General features: G+C 39.0%; 1 protein-coding gene and 1 long non-coding RNA gene across 3 annotated transcripts in view; both read left to right on the top strand.

Annotated features, from left to right (window-relative positions):
- LOC130923510 (uncharacterized) overlaps positions 1-21,830 on the top strand; it is a 226,808-nt gene that overhangs the window by 49,040 nt on the left and 155,938 nt on the right. The window lies entirely within an intron of this gene.
- zcchc24 (zinc finger, CCHC domain containing 24) overlaps positions 1-21,830 on the top strand; it is a 149,361-nt gene that overhangs the window by 7,816 nt on the left and 119,715 nt on the right. The window contains exon 2 of the mRNA XM_057849285.1: positions 17,431-17,631. Within this exon, the coding sequence (XP_057705268.1) occupies positions 17,431-17,631 (201 nt within the window). The remainder of the gene's footprint in view (positions 1-17,430; positions 17,632-21,830) is intronic.

Here is a 21,830-nt window from a genome sequence, read left to right as displayed (position 1 = left end):
GTATTTTGGCCCATTCCTCCATGCAGATCTCCTCTAGAGCAGTGATGTTTTGGGGCTGTCGTTGGGCAACACGGACTTTCAACTCCCTCCACAGATTTTCTATGGGGTTGAGATCTGGAGACTGGCTAAGCCACTCCAGGACCTTGAAATGCTTCTTACGAAGCCACTCCTTTTTTGCCCTGGCTGTGTGTTTGGGATCATTGTCATGCTAAAAGACCCAGCCACGTCTCATCTTCAATGCCTTTGCTGATGGAAGGAAGGGGATTTTCACTCAAAATCTCTCGATACATGGCCCCATTCATTCTTTCCTTTACACAGATCAGTCCTCCTGGTCCCTTTGCAGAAAAACAGCCCCAAAGCATGATGCTTCCACTCCCATGCTTCACAGTGGGTATGGTGTTCTTCGGATGCAATTCAGTATTCTTTCTCCTCCAAACACAAGAACCTTGTTTCTACCAAAAAGTTCTATTTTGGTTTCATCTGACCATAACACATTCTCCCAGTCCTCTTCTGGATCATCCAAATGCTCTCTAGCGAACCACAGACGGGCCTGGACTTGTACTGCCTCCAGCAGGGGGACACGTCTGGCAGTGCAGGATTTGAGTCCCTAGTGCCGCATTGTGTTACTGATAGTAGCCTTTGTTACTGTGGTCCCAGCTTTCTGTAGGTCATTCACTAAGTCCCCCCGTGTGGTTCTGGGATTTTTGCTCACCGTTCTTGTTGTCATTTTGACGCCACGGGGTGAGAGCTTGCATGGAGCCTCAGATCGAGGGAGATTATCAGTGGTCTTGTATGTCTTCCATTTTCTAATAATTGCTCCCACAGTTGATTTATTTACACCAAGCGAAGAGTGAAGAGTTAAAGAAAACGTTTGGCCTTCGTTATTGCCAACAAAGGGTACATAACAAAGTATTGAGATTAGGGCTGCAGCTATCGAATATTTTAGTAATCGAGTAATCGACTGAAAATTCTACCGATTAATCGAGTAATCGGATAAAACAAATATCTTTTTAGGTGAAGAGCAATTATAAATATACATGAGAAAACAAGACATTCCATCTAATCTTGAACCATTTTCAGTCAATCAATGTCTTTATTTTCGATGTATATTGTTGAAAACAGCCAACAATTGCATCTCAGATGTAACTAACTAAAAACAGACTAATTCACTGCTTTCACTCAAAAAACCTTTAGATCTTATGAAAAAAAAAAAATATATATATATACTGTATAGTATATATTCCTAAAAATGCCGTTACGCTTGATAACACACATCACTTAAGAGTTAGGATTTTTTCCCACGTGTTTCAATTGAATTTCTATTTGTGTCAAGCCATTTTTAAGTTCTAGTTAAGTTTTAAGTTAGACTAAACTGTAAGTCCTGATAGGATTTTAAGTTTTTGCAGTGTTCAAGATAAATGTATGATACAGGCTGTATTGGAGCACATTAGGGACCAGTGCTACTTGGTCCCAGTTGAAGTGCTTTGGTCAGATGAGACCAAGATTGAGCTTTTTGGCAACAAACACTCTAAGAGGGTTTGGCGTGCCACGAAAGATGCGCATGCTGAAAAGCACCTCATACCCACTGTGAAGTATGGGGGTGGGTCAGTGATGCTGTGGGGCTGTTTCGCTTCCAAAGGCCCCGGGAACCTTGTTAGGGTGCATGGCATCATGAATGCTTTGAAATACCAGGACATTTTAAATCAAAATCTGTTGCCCTCTGCCCGAAAGCTGAAGATGGGTCGTCACTGGGTCTTTCAGCAAGACAATGACCCTAAATATATGGCCAAATCTACACAGAAATGGTTAACCAGGCACAAAATCAAGCTCCTCCCATGGCCATCTCAGTCCCCAGACCTTGTTTTGTTGGCAAAAGGGGGTTGTACAAAGTATTAACACCAGGGGTGCTAATAATTGTGACACACATTATTTGATGTCAAATAATTATTTCTTTATGTGGCATTTTTTCCCCACTGAATAAATGCACTTGTATTGAAGGTTGGATTTTTCTCTTTTTTTCCATTAAGGTCCCATATTATTTGAATTAAAAAAAATAATATTAGAAGCTAAAAACACATATTAACCAGGGGTGCCAATAATTATGGAGGGCACTGTATATATTATATGTATATAAAGACAATTTTTTTTTTTTTGACACGGCCATGTTGTTTTATAGAAAACGTATGCAGCGATCCGTTGCCGACCATTACGGTACATGACGTCACCATTTTGTTTCGGTAATACTTTACTCTGATTGGTCGAATGATTTCGTCTGTGTTAAATTCTGCTTTTTTCACTCTTCCTAAAGCACAGAATTTAGTTTCTTGAACTCATTTGAGTCAACGTTAATTGCAACTCGGACCATAACAATCGTAACACAACACAGACTTCCTGTGTCCGTCAACTATATCTGTCCCTCGGGAAACTCAAACCCAAATAACAATAGTTCCTATTGTTACTGTCATGTCGACAGCGATGAGCCCTCACGGATTTCCAACTTACGTTCTCACTTTCGTTTTACCGTATCAATCCATGGAAGAAACATTTATTCGTCATGATGAAATGATCAAGTTATACAGCAGCCTTTAAAAGAAAAGTCACATCTGTTTTGTTTTCTCCTGGATTTTGGTAAGTTGGAGAAGTTGTCAGATCATATTATTTGCCTGCATATTGTCAGTTTACCGCAGTACTTCTCAAATAGTGGGGCGCGCAGAGCGATGCCAGGGGTGACGCATGTGACCTCGGGGAACATGCCTTTTTTTTTTGTTTTGCCTTACTACTGTAGAATAAAGTGTACTTGCACATCCACTCAGTGGGTGGCAGTGGCGCTCGCATTTTCAGAGTGCGTGCAGTATTTTTTACCTAAGCAAGAGCACACAGACAAGCGATATGAAGAGCTGTGCTCCGTTTTCGAAAGCCGTTTTCCGGCCGGACTCACGCAGCCTTCCACTGTTTTCTCCGGTTCTCACGTGTCTGCCCGAGAAGTGCCATTTTCGGCTTGGGATCGTCACGACGACCGCCCTCACCTACGGTTCTCCCTCTGCCGCCGAGAATGCGCTTTTTATCGGGCCGTTTGCCTTTTGGTTTTGACTTTTAATTCAGTGGGAGATGTGGAAAGACCACTGTTTACTGTGTCTGAAAATGATTATAGCCTACAGCCGGAAGCCAAATCAATTAAGACGCCACTTAAAGACATTAGACCTCAATCTCATTGATACGCCGCTTGATTGTTTTTCAGCGAAAACGTTCCGAATATTGCCAACAATCGTCCTGCTTTGGCAGTGTTATGTCAGTAAACCAGTGAGCACTGTTAGCATGCTCGGTGAAAATAACCCCACACCATTGCAAAGGAAGTGAAACTGTATAAAAAAACTGTCCTTCTGTCCAAAGACACTTTTTTTTTTCTTCTATTCAGTTTTGTTTTTTCGGTCAAATATTTTGGCATATTGTCCTCATGAGTTAATTTTTCTAATCAATTTGAATTTGTTATTATTTACTGATTTTAATACATTTTATCTTTCAGTATCAAATTGTCAAAAATGTACCTTGAGTGTATTTTTACAGTTTGGATGTGACTTTTTTTTTAATTTAGGCAAATTGATGCACGTTAAGTCTTCTATAAAATTATACTTATTATATGTTGATCTATGTTACTTTTTTCTTCAATAGAAAAAAAGGACACCATGTTTGGCAGAGGCGTACTTATAATTAAAGATGTCCCGATCGATCGGGTCCGATCACGTCATTTTCGAAGTATCAGAATCGGCTAAAAAATATCGGACATGCCTTTTACAAAATATATATGTATTTTTTATGTAAATCATTTTCTAGTTGTATTTAACGTTACAGACAAAATGTCTTACACTCATCCAGAGTCTTTAGTTTTGGCTTAAAGTAGGGCTATCAAATTTATTGCGTTAACGACGGTAATTAATTTTAATTAATCACGTTAAATAATTAACGCATGCGCTGCACGACCCACTCACGCATTGTCGCGTTCAATCTATTAAGGCGCTGGTTTATCTATATATATAGAGCTAAAAGGCAGCATATAATGAGTAGAGAGAATTTTGACAGCCTTTGGAGCCTTTTTTTATTTGGCTAAAGCCTTACAATCCCTCTCTCTGCAATTAAAAATATCATGGGAGGCAATGTGAGGAAGAAAGGTAGTAGTTGATCATTTTCTTAACACCCTATGTTCTTTCCCAACGCAGAATTGGTGCCCCTACGCACAGTCATGGTTGCACTTCCCATCATGCATTTGGGCAGAACAGTTAAATGGCTTCAGTATCATTTACTGAAAGCTCAACAAATACACTAGATGGCAATATTTAGTCACAATATACAAGGCAAGTCACATTTATCCTTTAAGAATTACAAGTCTTTCTATCCGTGGATCCCTCTCACAGGAAGGATGTTAATAATGTAAATGCCATCTTGAGGATTTGTTGTCATAATAAACAAATACAGTACTTATGTACTATATGTTGAATGTATATATTCGTCCGAGTTTTATTCATTGTTTTCTTAATGCATTGGCAAAATGTATATGATTGGGAAAAATTATCGGGAATGATTGGAATTGAATCGGGAGCAAAAAAAAAAGCAATCGGATTGGGAAATATCGGGATCAGCAGATACTCAAACTAAAACGATCGGGAGCAAAAAAACATGATCGGAACAACCCTACTTATAATAGAAATATTATAGACAAATGATACTATTTACAGTGGCGGCAGAGAGTTGGGGGGGCGCGAAACATTTACGGCTTCTTTTGGGGGGGGGGGTCGTAACAGAAAATAATTGAGAAGCACTGGTTTACGGTAATGTTTTGAACGAGCAATGTGTTATGCTTCTGCTGTGTTTCACCAGTCAGTAAAAAGACATTTCTGTATCTGTACATGAGCTCTGTTTTCTTGTATTCTTAGGGTGTGCATTATACACGGGTACAGTAATTTCCCCTAGATTTTACAAGTAAATTTAGGGTGCGCGTTATACACGGGTGCGCCTTATATTCGGGAAATTACGTTATTCGTCCAACGAGCATGAGTGCTCTCTGTTGGTGAAAATAGTTCCTAGTTTGAATAGTGAAGAGTGCCTTCATAATTACTATTTTGAAATTTAATGCATCATATCTCTGGTTTTCCATGGTCAGTCGGTGCCAAATAAAAACTGGGAAAGAGGTTAAAATCTGCGCTTTTGACTCTTGTTGAGGGCAGTGCTCTATATCAAATGCTTCATTTTTATGGTGCTTTAAAGACACCGCATGATTGAACAGGCTGGTGTGAAAATAGAACCGCAAACTTGCTTCTGATTGGTATAATGGGCATCGTGTAATTATTGTTGCGATGTCTCATTGTAAATTGGTAGAGCTACCCCGGCAACACACAGTAAAACTACTCTTAGAAGTACGTTTTTCTCAAAAAGTTACACAAGTAAATGTAACTGAGTACATCAACAGTACATCTACCCACCTCTGGTACTGACTTACCTAATAAAAAACGGCAAATAAACAGTTTCACCCCACCTTTGTGTGAAATCCCTTTGGTTTGGTCTCCCAGCAAGAAACCAAAACCAAAGAATGAATTTTCCTGTTTGTCAAAGTAGCTCCACAACAACTGCACCAAGGGAATATATAAACAACTGTGTGTGCGGTCACACATAACATAGTAATACCCGAGGCTGAAAGGCATGGCAGATGGAAAACCTGAGAACGGACAGGACAGTGATGCTTGATTTACAGTGACGCCGTGTAAAAAATGAACACGGCCTCAAAGCAGGGGCTGGTTAGAGAGTCCACGGCTAACAGAGTGCAGATATATAGATTTGGATTGGAGCCGTGGCCAGGTTGCCAAGTTTCAGGTTTCTGCTCAATGCAACATTAAACAGCAACATTATTTCCCAGACATTCGGCTGGATCTGAAAAATACTTGAGCCTCTCTGATGAGGATGAATTTATCTGTAGATCCAATCAAAATCTCTTACTATGGCTTTTGCTTAAAGCAACACTAGCTAACTTTTCAACCTTCATGAAATATTTTCATAATATTTGTGATGATATGTCGATTGACGACTCATAGAATTCATAATGTATTGACGTGACGCGGGTCGCGGGGTCGATAAATAGGGGGCCTGCATTGTTGGCTAGGCCGTCAAAGCTGACCGAGTGGAATCACAGACAAAGAGCTTTTTTTCGTTGAAAATTCTTGTGAATAAATGTTTACATCCTCGATTGTTTTATAGATATGGATGTAAAACAGTCTTGATTCTTGGTTAAAAGCAAAAAAACACATGTATTAAGCGTTAAGTTTACATAAACATGTCGATGTAGAATGCTAGTCTGTTAGTGAATGTAGCTAGCGGCCGCCTGACGTAAACAGAGCTTTTCCGGTGAAAGTTCTTGTGAATAAATGCTTAAATTCCCGAATTCTTTGTAGATATGGACGTAAAACAGCCTTGATTCTTGGTTAAAAGCAAAAAAACACGTGTAGTTAGCGTTAAGTTTACATAAACATGTCGAAGTACAATGCTAGTCTGTTAGTGACTGTAGCTAGCGGCCGCCTGATGTAAACAGAGCTTTTCCAGTGAAAATTCTGGTGAATAAATGTTTACATCCTCGAATTTTTTAAAGATATGGATGTAAAAAGGTCTCGATTCTTGGTTAAAAGCAAAAAAAAAAAAAAACATGCACTCATGGTTTTATTTACGTAAAATGTTGAAGTACAATGCTAGTCTGTTAGTGAATGTAGCTAGCGGCTGCCTGATGTAAACAGAGCTTTTCCGGTGAAAATTCATGTGAATAAATGCTTAAATCCCCAAATTCTTCATAGATATGGACATAAAACACTCTTGACTCTTGTTTAAAAGCAAAACAAAAAAACGTGCAGTTAGCGTTTATTTTATGTAAATATGTCGAAGTACAATGCTAGTCTATTAGTGAATGTAGCTAGCGGCCGCCTGATGTAAACAGAGCTTTTCCGGTGAAAATTCTTGTGAATAAATGCTTAAATCCCCAAATTCTTCATAGATATGGACGTAAAACAGTCTTGATTCTTGGTTAAAACAAAAAAAAGTGAAGTTAGCGTTTATTTTACATAAATATGTCGAAGTACAATGCTAGTCTGTCAGTGAATGTAGCTAGCGGCCGCCTGATGTAAACAGAGCTTTTCCGGTGAAAATTCTTGTGAATAATTGCTTAAATCCCCGAATTCTTTATAGATATGGACGTAAAACGGTCTCAATTCTCAGTTAAAAGCAAAAAAAAAAAAAAAAAAAACGGGGACTTAGCGTTTAATTTACGTAAATGTCGAAGTACAATGCTAGTCTGTTAGTGAATATAGCTTGCGGCCGTCTGATGTAAACAGAGCTTTTCCAGCGAAAATTCTTGTGAATAAATGCTTAAATCCCTGAATTCTTTATAGATATGGACGTAAAACAGTCTCGATTCTTGGTTAAAAGCAAAAAAAAAAACAAAAACGTGCACTTAGCTTTTAATTTACGTAAACAAGTCGAAGTACAATGCTAGTCTGTTAGTGAATGTAGCTAGCGGCCACCTGATGTAAACAGAGCTTATCTGGTGAAAATTATTGTGAATAAATGCTTAAATCCCCGAATTCTTCATAGATATGGACATAAAACAGTCTTGATTCTTGGTTAACTCTAATGTGCTCCAATACAGCAGGTATCATACATTTATTTTGAACACTGCAAAAACTTAAAATCCTATCAGTACTTACAGTTTAGACTAACTTAAAACTTAATTAGAACTTGGCACAAATGGAAATTCAATTGAAACACATGGGAAAAACACGTAGCTTTCAAGTAATGTGTGTTGTCAAGCGTAATTACATTTTTAGGTAAGAAATATGTTTTTTTTTAATAAGATCTAGACGTTTTTTGAGTGAAAGCAGTGAATTTTTTTTTCTAGTCACATCTGAGATCCAATTGTTGGCTGTTTTCAACAATGTACATCAAAAATAAAGACATTGATTGACTGAAAATGGTTCTATTTTGGATCATGTCTTTTTTTCTCATGTATATTTATAATTGCTCGTTACCTAAAAAAAAAAGTTTTATCCGATTACTAGATTAATCGATAGAATTTTCAGTCGATTACTCGATTACTAAAATATTTGTTGGCTGCAGCCCTATTAATATCCATCAAGTAGTTACCGATATATGGGCATTTAGAATGGGGTCAACCATTTTGGAACACCCTGTATACAGTATCTCCAGTATATGAAAAAACTGTCTTAAATGAGACAACTCTACCTGTTTCTGGGCTTTACATAGTATCTTGATGCCCTTGACTGCATTCGACTTGGCCCAAAAAAGGCCTTGCTTTACATGTCTGAGTTAGGGATGTCCCGATCCAGGTTTTTGCACTTCCGATCCGATACCGATATTGTTTAGCTCTTCCGATCCGATACCGATACTGGCCGATACCGATACCGGCCTATCTGAGCATGTGTTAAAGTTTAAAGTTATTTAGCCTCCTTACTTAGTTGTCAGACTCATATTGAAAAGGGTTTTAGTACTCTTGATAACAACTAGCCAGCTGAATTAGGTGAGTTTGAATAACACACAACAGTTGGTAACAAAAAACTGACCTGTTTATTCAGTGACAAACACAAAACATTATAAATAACAAACAGAAATGGCATAGTCAGTCAGTGAAACGTGCAAATAATATTGTAAACTGTCTTAAAAAAGCAAAACACACAAACAACCTCAGTGGAAAATCCCACAAACCCCCCACGCTATTAGATGCTTTTAATGTTTCGTGCATGAGTGACAAAAATTGTATAAAAAGCCTCTCAGGTTTAAATAAACGACTATTTCAGTATCAAGTTAACATTTTAAAACAGTAAATAAAATACTCAAGTCCCCATTCTGTATCAGCAGCTTTAAACTACATTCAATTCATTTAAATTTGCATATCAACTGTTAAAGTTGTTAAAATTGCTCCCGTTATTCCATAATTTCCCTTCTGTCTACTTTCAACATGTGAAAGTTTTAAAACTGTTTTGAAGATAGAATCAAGTCAAGATTTTGCCGATTTAGGAGTATTTTAGATAAAAAGTGAATTAGGTTCGCTTGGAAGGTTCACAACAGCTACTCGGGAAGTCTCCTACTTTAAGATGGCGGCTGTTTACTAACGCATCTGGTTTTCCATACTTCAATGTTGCTAACGCCGTCGAGTCTGTCATTTTGCATCTAGTTCTACATACATATGATATCTAGTATCTACAGTAAAACAATGTTGACGTAGTTTGTACCGGCTGTCAGCAGCAGTCAGGTCTTCTTGTGTGTTTTTTATCCAGCGGCATGAGTTGAGCTAAAGCCGTGAGTCGAGCATTGGCATTATCCGGGTCTATGACAAGCATGATGTTTACTCTCGGGATGCAATGCGGTCCGTTTCTCATTGCGTCCCGAAGACCGCGCTGTGTATTAGTTCCACTTTACTTGACATCAAGGTCGGCCCAGCCTATACGCAGACTATGCAGCTGCTTAGGGCCCCTGACCACTAGGGGGGCCCCCAATCTGGCAACCTCCTTTTATACGTTGTTAATAGAGCATTGTTAATAATTTGGCGCGCATTGCCGTTTATCTATGCAAACATTCATTTTCTTGTCATTACAATCTGGCAACCTGGGGAGTGACGTTGAACCTGCTTTGCGATGATCGGTGCTCAAACTTGCTTGGAAAATAGATGCACGAATATGTCGGAAGAGAATTTATCTTTCTGGAGCAGAGAAACGAAAGAAGAAGAAAATCGTAGAAGAAAAGAAACAACAGTATCAAGGTAATAGGGCATGTTGTTGATGTTGTTGTTGTTGTGCAAGACACTCCGACTTGAACGTTGTTGTCAGCTGAGCTTGTAGCTGAGCTTGCAGGGCGAAGGCCCGGAGCGAATCAAGTAAAGCCGAGCAAGTTGTAACCTGTCGGCAACGGCAAATGTACGGCTTCCGCTGACTGTAGTAAAAGGAAATATTGGCATGATATGCATTTGAAATGGTGGGCCAAAAATATGGGCCCCTTGGCATTATTTTGCTTAGGGCCCCCAAATGGCCTAGGCCGGCCCTGCTTGACATATTTCAATAATCGGGATTTGGATGTTTGTGAATCGTTCTTGAATCTTCCACCGCCGAATCGCTCAAGGATGTAATGACGGCTGGGCATGTTGTACCGTGGTTCTAAGTGTTGGATGGTGCGTCTTTACTCACGAGAGATAATGGCTCGTCATCCAGAATGAATTCTTCGGCAATGACCCTTGTTATTCCCTGGGCTTTGGGACCGTCGAGTGCCAGTTTGTCACGCATAGCAAAAGTTTCTGCCAGTGTCAGTTGCGTAGGACCTTTCTTTTTGTCTTCGGTTTTCTTAACATACTCCCTTATATTGTTTGTGGTGGTATTTCGCTAAATGCTTGATTAGGTTGGTTGTATTAAAACTTCTTACAGCTTTACCACCACGCTTGACTTTATTGTGGCATATGTTGCACTCTGCCTCTTCGTCGTCCTTTAAGGTGAAATGATCCCACACAGCTGACATTTTTACCGATAAAGTCTCTCGGTAAATTGGGAGACGGTAATGTAGTGTGTTGAAGGTGTGCCGTAAAATGCGGACCGGATTTTAGGGAAACCGAAGCAAAAACTGGAATGGATTATGTAAATCGGTGCGCTGGAAAACCCGGACTGGATTTCAAAACAAAAACTGGATCGGAAGTCTGGATCGGAATTTTTCCGTGTTCCCATCCGATACCCATGCGCATTTTTTTGCCCATATCGGCGTCAGATCCGATCCAGATATCGGATCGGGACATTTCTACTTCCAATAAGACCCCCAGCGGAAAAGTGTCGAGCACAGCACTGTCGATATTTCACAAAACAAGCAGCAAAAGCAAGTAAAGGTCTCCAGCGGCATTCGAACTAGCGTTTCCTGGGCGACAGACGAGCGTATAAACCAAAGGAGTATACTTCCACATGAAGAGAAAAGTCACAATTTTCCTTATAAAGCATTCGCCACCCACATGCGTTATCTGTCTCCGTGCGGTAAAACCTGAAAGGGAAACGCAAATGAAAAGAAAGTGTACTTGGCTTGACGACGGAATAAGAAAATGTGGCTCACTTTAGACAGCAAGCAGAAAAAAACAACATAGGGATTGGGTGAAAGGGTTTATTGAGCCCCCAAAAATATGTGATCGCGAAAAGGGATAAACAAAAGGGTCCGTGACAGTAGGTCAGGGTCAATTTAGAAAAAAAAACAAAACAAAAAAAAACGAGGGTAAACCGCGGTGAGATTCAGACACACACAAAAAAAAACAATGATGCAACTAGCAACGAAGGGATATACAAAGTGTCAAATGGCAGCAAGTCAATATCTCGGCAAGTCGCCTAGGATCGGTTTAAAGACACGGCTGATGAGCTGAAAAAAAAACAAAAAAAACTGGATCGGAAGTCTGGATCGGAATTTTTCCGTGTCTGCCAATCCGATACCGATGCGCATTTTTTTGCCCATATCGGCGTCCGATCCAAATATCGGTTCGGGACATCTCTAGTCTGAGTGATTGACTTTCGTAAAATAAATCAAAAACAAAGTTTGACATGGCCACTACTTCTAAAGCTAGTAATTTTAATCATCGAATGCGTTTAGTTCAGATATTTGAAGTTCTTTATTGTGCCTTGGGTCATAAATCAACAGTGACAAGAGTCGAATTGAGGAAGGCTTTCGAAGAGTGATGTTAACATGAACCAAAGAGTTTTTCTATATTCCAGAGGAAAGGAAATGAAGGATAGACCTACTATTAATATTAAGAGGGCATTTTCAATGTTGCAGATGGCTTAGCGGCATACTTTGCTGCGCTCTGAGACAACACAAACTGACCACCTCTTGTTTACAGCCAGCAGCATCTGGTGACATTGCCGATGCTCCGTAGTCTGGCGACGGAACATGCCTCTCATCTTGTTCACAATGACTCATCCTCTGTAAAGTCCTGTTCTTCTCCTCTGTGAACCTGCTTAGTACTTTTCCAGTTCATGAACACAGCTGGGAGTCTCGCCAGATGTTCTGAATTTAATGAGAGAATAGATGTCGGAGGCAGGGGTTGTTTCTTTCTCATTTTTTTTGTCCAGCAGAAATTGGAGTAAACACATGAAAAGGAAATTGCTTATTAAACAAAGAATCAAAAATGTGCAAAAGACAAATGCAGTTTTACTCCCATGACGTTGTATGTGCTGTATAGTGTACATCAGTGAGACACCGTTGAAGATTAGGATTGAATTAAGCCTTTATCTTCTTAATGTTCATTTCTATTTCTGATTTCCACTGTTGGCCCTCTTTCTATTGGCCAAAGTCCTATTGATTATTCGGCAAATTTTGTACATACGTGAACACTTAAAGATCCATCTCAAGTAAACATTAATTAAATCACGACAGTGCGTGGTCTCAGTTCCAGCAAAATTGTGTCAGTGGAAGAGTTTGCATAAGCTATCCAATGAGAATGGACAGTTTTTCAGGTTCACCTACCCGAGTGGATCAGAAAGTCAAATAAACTAGCAATGTGAACCGCAAAAAACTGCTTTCAGGCTCCAGGCATATCTGATTCCAGTCGGATTCCTCTTCAAATCTGATTTTCAGGGCTGACGGTTCACACTATTTTTAGCAAGTGTCCAAATCAGATCTGGGCCAGAGACTTCATAACCTATTGACATGACACGGGAAACCGGGCCGTCTCGTAGGGGGGCCTATTTTCAAAAACTCCAAGTATTTTCAAAACCAAAGCTGCTAACGACCTAAACCCAAAACAGGCACCTACCTTAGCCATGTATGAGTCTCCATGAGCAGCGGAATCAAAATATTCAAAGTCCTTCCCTTATAAAATCCAGATTAACTATTTTTTATATAAGTATAGCAAAATTTAAAATGGCGATAAAATTATTATATTTTACACTAGATACACAAAAATCACCAAATGCAGAGATAATCACCTACAGTGGGGAAAATAAGTATTTAGTCAACCACCAACTGTGCAAGTTCTCCTACCTGAAAAGATTAGAGAGGCCTGTAATTGTCAACATGGGTAAACCTCAACCATGAGAGACAGAATTTGGGGGAAAAAAACAGAAAATCACATTGTTTGATTTTTAAAGAATTTATTTCCAAATTAGAGTTGAAAAAAGGTATTTGGTCACCTACAAACAAGCAAGATTTCTGGCTTTCAAAGAGGTCTAACTTCTTCTAACGAGGTCTAACGAGGCTCCACTTGTTACCTGTATTAATGGCACCTGTTTTAACTCATTATCGGTATAAAAGACACCTGTCCACAACCACAGTCAGTCACACTCCAGACTCCACTATGGCCAAGACCAAAGAGCTGTCGAAGGACACCAGAGACAAAATTGTAGACCTGCACCAGGCTGGGAAGACTGAATCTGCAATAGGTAAAACGCTTGGTGTAAACAAATCAACTGTGCGAGCAATTATTAGAAAATGGAAGACATACAAGACTAGTGCTGCAACGATTAATCGATTAACTCAAGTATTCGATTAGAAAAAAAGATTCAAATTAAATTTTGCTGCTTCGAGTATTCGTCTAATTAAAGTGGTGTTATAATGGTTTATTTTGAAAGTGTTTGCATTTAGTTTTATTGATTTGGGTGGATACACTGCCCTCTAAGCTGCCTAATTTCAGATGGTTTTATCCATCTACTCCCTGTTATTCGACCTTTATCTTTTTTTCATGCATTTGTAATCTATTTGATAGGTATATTTAGCCGTTTTTTTGTGGGAATATGTTTCTGAACCACTTGAGCATTGTAAAAAAAAAAAAAAAAAGTTAGCATTTTATAGCATTTAAGCTAGCGGAATTTTGCTACGTTAGGCAATTGTTCTTTTGTTATACATAGATCCTCATTTATTTTATTTTTTTTATACTGTTTCAGGCTCAGCTCAGGTATTTTAATTTTTCATGTTCCTTATCCGATTACTCGATTATTCGAACTAACTAGTTCATCGATTAATCGACTACTAAAATAATCGATAGCCGCAGCCCTATACAAGACCACTGATAATCTCCCTCGATCTGGGGATCCTGTGTCGTCAAAATGATAACAAGAACGGTGAGCAAAAATCCCAGAATAACACGGGGGGACCTAGTGAATGACCTACAGACAGCTGGGACCACAGTAGCAAAGGCTACTATCAGTAACACAATGCGCTGCCAGGGACTCAAATCCTGCACTGCCAGACGTGTCCCCCTGCTGAAGAAAGTACACATCCAGGCCCGTCTGCGGTTCCCCAAAGAGCATTTGGATGATCCTGAAGAGGACTGGGAGAATGTGTTATGGTCGGATGAAACCAAAATAGAACTTTTTGGTAGAAACACAGGTTCTCATGTTTGGAGGAGAAAGAATACTGAATTGCATCCGAAGAACACCATACCCACTGTGAAGCATGGGGGTAGAAACATCATGCTTTGGGGCTGTTTTTCTGCAAAAGGACCAGGACGACTGATCTGTGTAAAGGAAAGAATGAATGGGGCCATGTATGGAGAGATTTTGCGTGAAAATCTCCTTCCATCGGCAAGGGCATTGAAGATGAGGTGTGGCTGGGTCTTTCAGCATGACAATGATCCCAAACACACAGCCAGGGCAACAAAGGAGTGGCTTCGTAAGAAGCATTTCAATGTCCTGGAGTGGCCTAGTCAGTCTCCAGATCTCAACCCCATAGAAGATCTGTGGAGGGAGTTGAAAGTCCATGTTGACCAACGACAGCCCCAAAACATCACTGCTCTAGAGGAGATCTGCATGGAGGAATGGGCCAAAATACCAGAAACAGTGTGTGAAAAGCTCCGTTATTGCCAACAAAGGGTACATAACAAAGTATTGAGATGAACTTTTGGTATTGACCAAATACTTACTTTCCACCATGGTTTGCAAATAAATTCTTTAAAAATCAAACAATGTGATTTTCAGTTTTTTTTTTCCACATTCTGTCTCTCATGGTTGAGGTTTACCCATGTTGACAATTACAGGCCTCTCCAATATTTTCAAGTGGGAGAACTTGCACAATTAGTGGTTTACTAAATACTTATTTGCCCCACTGTATTTGTAATCTTTTGATTCACAGACACTCGAAGACGAAGGACGCATTTTGCGTCCTATATGGTATACTGGGGGCGGGTTTCAATAAACTTCGGCTTCTCCCTTCTGCCCTTTTCTTTTCGGGTTGAATTAATTGTGAACACAAAGAAATGCTGTATGTTTGTCATGCCTGAAGGGAAAATAAATAAATAAATAAATAAATTAGAGCTGAAACGAATACTCGGGCAACTCGAGTAACTCGAGTTTAAAAACTGATCCGAGTCATTTTATTCACCCCGAGGAATCGTTTAACTTTCTCCGCTTTAAGCATCACGTTTTGCCCGGACTACTTTTAATGCGGGACAACGCGCTGACGTCACGTGTGTAGAGGAAGAAGCAATATCAACAAAAAAACCTTACTGCAGCCGACAGCCGCTACAAACTACGCCGACGTTGCTAAAAATGACGCCCGCATGATGCTAGTGTGGTAGCAGGTAGTGTCTGATGCGTTTCATAGATATCGCATGCATTTAGAACTCGATGCGAAATGACAGACTCGGCCGCGTTTGGGCAGCGTTAGTAAACAGCCGCCATCTTTAAGCAGTAGACTTCTCAGCGCTAATAAATATAACGTTACTGTCACTTGCTCACGTAACGTAAGCCCTTCGGAGGGCTAGGTTTCCATTGATTATGACCACTGTCGATGCGTGGCTATTAGCTAACGTGTCTTTTTATTCTGTGATTAAGTGCGATATTTTGTCTTGGTTTTTACGTTGTATTGATTTAAATGTGATTTTTATGATCTTCATGTGATGTAAAGCACTTTGAATTGCCTCGTGTTGAATTGTGCTATATAAATAAATTTGCCTTGCCTTGCCTTGCCTTACATACAGGCTTTATTAAATCTGTAAAAACACAGCGCTGTAGAGTGATGAGGGTGTAAAATTAAAACATAATATAGCTAGCTGTCAGTTTGGCTCAGCAGTCATTGCTGAATAAAACACCAAGTAGCACTGGTCCCTAATGTGCTCCAATACAGCAGGTATTACACATTTATTTTGAATACTGCAAAAACTCAAAATCCTATCAGTACTTACAGTTTAGACTAACTTAAAATTTAACTAGAACTTAAAAATAGCTTGACACAAATGGAAACTAAATTGAAACACGTGGGAAAAACACATAGCTTTCAAGTGATGTGTGTTATCAAGTGTAATTACATTTTTAGGTAAGAAATATGTTTTTTTTTATAAGATCTAGAAGTTTTTTGAGTGAAAGCAGTTAATTTTTTTTTTAGTCACATCTGAGAGGCAATTGTTGGCTGTTTTCAACAATGTACATCGGAAATAAAGACATTGACTGAAAATGATTCAATATTGGATTAAATGTCTTTTTTTCTCATGTATATTTATAATTGGTCTTTACCTAAAAAAATGTTTTATCTGATTACTGGATTAATCGATAGAATTTTCAGTCAATTACTCGATTACTTAAATATTCGATAGCTGCAGCCCTAAAATAAATAAATAATTACGGCATTTGAGTTCCAACGCATTTGAACTGGGAATGGCTGGCAGTGATAAACGCGTGCCAACCCATTTCAAATAGATTGAACGTCGATCAATGGCAGCCAATAAGTTGAAAAGCAAATGGTTTTGAGTCTTATAAAATAATTTAAATTTGAGAAGATACTAGAGGTGCACGATAACTATCGGTTCGATATTAGGAATTATGACGTCATCCCAATAAATTCAATAATAATATACTGTATATTATCGAGCCAGTTAATATTAATTTTGGCACGGTGTCGGTGGATTGGGATGTGTGCGTTTGTTTCCACTCCTGTTTTGCCAGTGTGCAAAGTTTTGTTACTGTTCTAGAGGCCGTATTTTTCCATCACTAAGTGCTAATTAGCAAATGTTTTCATTTTACAGTGTTATGTTTACAAGTTCTTGAGAGGCCTTGTGGTTATTGATAGCTTTGCTGTCCTATAATTGCCAGGTTAAGAAAATTGTTTCATGGACCAAGACCACAAAAGTCTCCTTTCCTGTTGCACCGAATGTTTTATCTGCTGACAAAGCACAATATTCAAATCCACCACTAGTATTTTTGACCTACAGGTCTTCAAAAACTCAGGTGAATATACATTTAAAAATTATATATATAATTATCGGTTATTGTATCGGTTATTATCGGCTTTGAGGAACAGGAATTTATCAATATTGGTTTCAAAAAATGGATATGGTGCACGCCTAGAAGATACACTTCATGTTGTGTTGGATCAGTTGAGTTTGATACTTTGGAAATTTAGTACCAAGATCTAACCCTGTACATGTCTTTTCTTCTGCAGGCCTTAAACAATAATGTGTATAAGAATGTATCACCCTATGGCTCCCTGAACAACATCGTAGATGGACTCAACTCACTGACGGACCACTTCTCAGACCTTTCCCTGTCATCGGAGCCCAGAAAGCCCAACAAGAGGCCGCCACCTAATTATTTGTGCCACCTGTGCTTCAACAAGGGTCATTACATCAAAGACTGCCCTCAGGTAAGATTATTTCATAATCAACAAGTAGAAAGATAAGCATTACATAATCAGTATGTTTTTGTTCCTGCAAAATGACTTATGTTGTGGTTTGAGTTAATTATCCTTTGTTTACGCGCCTTTGAATTTGTTTCGTATGAAACGCCAACCTTGCCGCAGCCTCTTCCTTCAGCTCGCTCCCTCATGCTGCCTCTCTCTATCTCTGCTCTGACCTACTTGTAAAACAGGCTGGCCTCTGTCTTCGGAAGTCATGTGTGCAAGTGTGTGTGTATATTTGTGCGTTTGCCTTCCTCTTTACTGCAATGCATTCAACCGGCCGCTAGGAATCATCTGTTATAGCGGCAATGATAAACACGTCAGGCTAATTTAAGGGTTAAACTGTGTATCACAGCATGAATTCATTTTTCAATCGTTCTAAGCGTGAAAAACGGTCCTCTCCGATTTTGCCAAATAGACTCCATCTATCTATTCCATTTTGTTCAAGCTGGTCTCTGATTCATTCTTGTATAATGCATTTTCTTTGGCCCCAGCTTTTTGTCATGACCCAGAGGACGACTTCTCATCACCCACCACATATCAATCAAAGCATATAAAAATGGCTCTTTCTATTCAATGGCCTGAGATGGGCAAATTTCTAAATCAGAGGGCATCTTTGTTTCAGATTGTGTTATAACTGCATTCTTATGAAAAGAACAAAAATGAACTTTACTACTCATATCTATCCAAGTAACAGTCAAGTAGAAAACCCCGCAATGGCAAAACACTGCTACTATTAACTAGGGCTGTCAAAATGATCGCGTTAACAGGCGGTAATTAATTTTTTAAATTAATCACGTTAAAATATTTGACGCAATTAACGCACATGCCCCGCTCAAACAGATTAAAATGACAGGAGAGTGTAATGCCCGCTTGTTACTTGTTTTTTTATGTTTGGCGCCCTCTGCTGGCGCTTGGGTCCAACTGATTTTATGGGTTAGTACCATGAGTGAGCATGGTGTAATTATTGACATCAATAATGGCGAGCTACTATGGTACTTTATTTTTTCATTGAAAATTTTACAAATTTAAATAAAACAAAAACATTAAGAGGTGTTTTAATATAAAATTTCTATAACTTGTACAAACATTTATCTTTTAAGAACTTTAAGAGAATGTTAATAATGTTAATGCCATCTTTTTGATTTATTGTTATAATAAACAAATAAAGTACTTATGTACCGTATGTTGAATGTATATATCCGTTTTGTGTCTTATCTTTCCATTCCGACAATAATTTACAGAAAAATATGGCATATTTTATAGATGGTTTGAATTGCGATTAATAACGATTAATTCATTTTTAAGCTGTAATTAACTCGATTAAAAATTTTAATCGTTTGACAGCCCTACTATCAACTAATTTGCTGTCCCCCTGAAGTGGACCCATTCTTGGATAGCTCCCCGATTTTATTTATTTATTTTTTTAAATGAACTTTAATGCACATAATGCATAATGATCCAAATGAGGAACGGCTGGTTTGACTTTGTTGTTCCTTGTGAAGGCTGGCCTGAGCGCAGTAGTTTTGCACGTTAGCAAGTTCACACAGTTTAATGGGACGCTAACTCTGATGCAGGTCGGACTTTCAGTAGCAAAATTAGCGGTGTTTCACCCACCTCCACAATACTGACGTCTTTTAAAGTGGTATGAAAAAAAAAAAAATAGGACTACGTGATTAAAGTCGTACTAGTACTATGAGGAAAAAAAGTCGTATTATTACATTGGGTACAGTGGTATGAAAAAGTATCTGAGCCTTTTGGAATTTCTCACATTTCTGCATAAAATCACCATCAAATGTGATCGGATCTTTGTCAAAATCACACAGATGAAAAATCTGCTTTAACTAAAACCACCCAAACATTTTTAGGTTTTCATATTTTAATGATGATAGTATGCAAACAATAAGTAAGTGAACCATCACATTTATAATTTTTGCCCCCCCCCCCCCCCCCCATCCCTTTGGCAGCAATAACTAACAACAAGACGCTTCCTGTACCTGTAGATCAGTCTGGCACATCAATGCGGACTAATCTTGGCCAATTCTTCTCTACAAAACTGCTGTAGTTCAGTCAGATTCCTGGGATGTCTGGCATGAATCGCTTTCTATAGGTCATCCCACAGCATCTCAATGGGGTTCAAGTCTGGACTTTGACTTGGCCTATCCAGAATGTGTATTTTTTTCTTCTGAAACCATTCTGAAGTTGGTTTACTTCTCTGTTTTGGATCATTGTCTTGTTGCAGCATCCATCCTGTTTTGAGCTTTAACTGTCTGGCAGACAGGTTTTCCTGCAAAACATCCTGAAAAAAACTTTTGAATTCATTCTTCCATTAATGACTGCAAGTTGTCCAGGCCCTGAGGCAGCAAAACAGCCCCAAATCATGATGCTCCCTCCACCATGCTTCACTGAGGGGATGAGGTGTTGATGTTGGGAGCTCTTCCATTTTTCATCTACACATGAAGTTGTGTTTTATTCCCAAACAATTCAACTTAGGTTTCATCAGTCAACAAAATATTTTGCCAAAACTTCTGTGGAGTGTCCAAGTGCCTTTATGCGAACATTAAACGAGAAACAATGTTTTTTTTCAGACAGCAGTGGCTTCCTCCGTGGAATCCTCCCATGAACACCATTCTTGGCCATAGTTGTACATATAGTTCATGTGTGCACACAGTTATTGGACTGTGCCAGTGATGTCTGTAAGTCTTTAGCAGACACTCTACGGTTCTGTATTACCTCTCTGAGTATTCTGCGCTGAACTCTTGGCGTCATCTTTGATGAACGGCCACTCCTTGGGAGAGAATCAACAGTGCCAAATGATCTTCATTTGTTGACAACTTATCTGACTGTCGATTGACAAACATCCAGACTTTTAAAGATGGTTTTGTATCCTTTTCCAGCTTTATACAAATCAACAATTCTTGATCGCAGGTCTTCAGACAACTCTTTTGAATAAGCCATTCATGCACATCAGACAATGCTTCTCATCAAGACAATTCTTACCAGGTGTGTGTTTTATAGTGGGTAGGGCAGCTTTAAACCACTCATCAGCAATTGGGCACACACCTGACTTAAATTGTTTGGTAAAAATTGGTTTCAATTGCTCTTTAAGTCTCCTTAGGTAGAGGGTTCACTTACTTATATTTCCCCCCTTCTGGCATTGTTTGCATGCTATCCTCATTAAAATATGGAAAACCTATAAATGTTTGGGTGGTTTTAGTTAAAGCAGACACTGCTTTTACGTCTGTGTGATTTTGACAAAGATCAGCTCACATGTTATGGCGATTTTATGCAGAAATGTGAGAAATTCCAAAAGGTTCAGATAATTTTTCATACCACTGTATCTATATAACTGAAATCATTCATTCATTATATGATGCAAATACAGTTGCTTAATAGTTGGTGGGAATATTTTGAGCATCCTGAAAAGTTGTTAGTGTAATGTCCCTACCGTCCCGATGCAAACCTACGCCCTTGTTCTAGAACCAATTAATTTCATAAGTAAAGGTACCACTGTACTTGTTTAAACGTATGAAAGTGCATCCACAATCGATTGAAGCTTTTCTGTTTAAAAAAAAGTGTGTGGAATGTGCAGGATTTGAAGATAGTGACTTGTTCTTAGGGATAGCGTACAGCAACTTTAAGAGCGACAGGAGAAAGTAACTTACAATAACTTCCTCTAAAGCGTATCATGATGAAGTTTGCAGGTGTTGATTTTGGTGTCCTATGGTGACCTGTAAAAGCAACTCCATGGTGGGGAATGGAGTCTAATAATGATCTAATTTCACTGAAACTTAGCAAAAAAAAAATAACACTAACGTATTTTTCAGTCGAACTCCTGGTTCCTTCATTTTCTCTCTCCATTCTTATTCTTCTTCCATCGTCTGGGTGAGGTGCAATGGCAAATCCCAGCACTGTGTTTCTTTTGCATGGAACAGTAACGAGGAGCAGATGTGAGATTAAAATGCTTTGACTGGCTTTATGACATATGATGGCTAGTCCCAGGAGGTCCGTAAAAGACCTGTGCACTGATGAAATATCTCGTGGACAAAGCCAAACTCCAATGTGTGGGAATTAGATCATCTATTGACCACTCTAATGGGGATTTGGCCAGAAAATATATCATGCAACAAGTTACATTCACCTCCATTTTCTAGAAGTAATGTTAA

The sequence above is a fragment of the Corythoichthys intestinalis genome, chromosome 10 (genome assembly GCF_030265065.1).
Source record: "Corythoichthys intestinalis isolate RoL2023-P3 chromosome 10, ASM3026506v1, whole genome shotgun sequence".
NCBI lineage: Eukaryota > Metazoa > Chordata > Actinopteri > Syngnathiformes > Syngnathidae > Corythoichthys > Corythoichthys intestinalis.
This window is presented reverse-complemented; position numbering and strand designations above follow the sequence as displayed.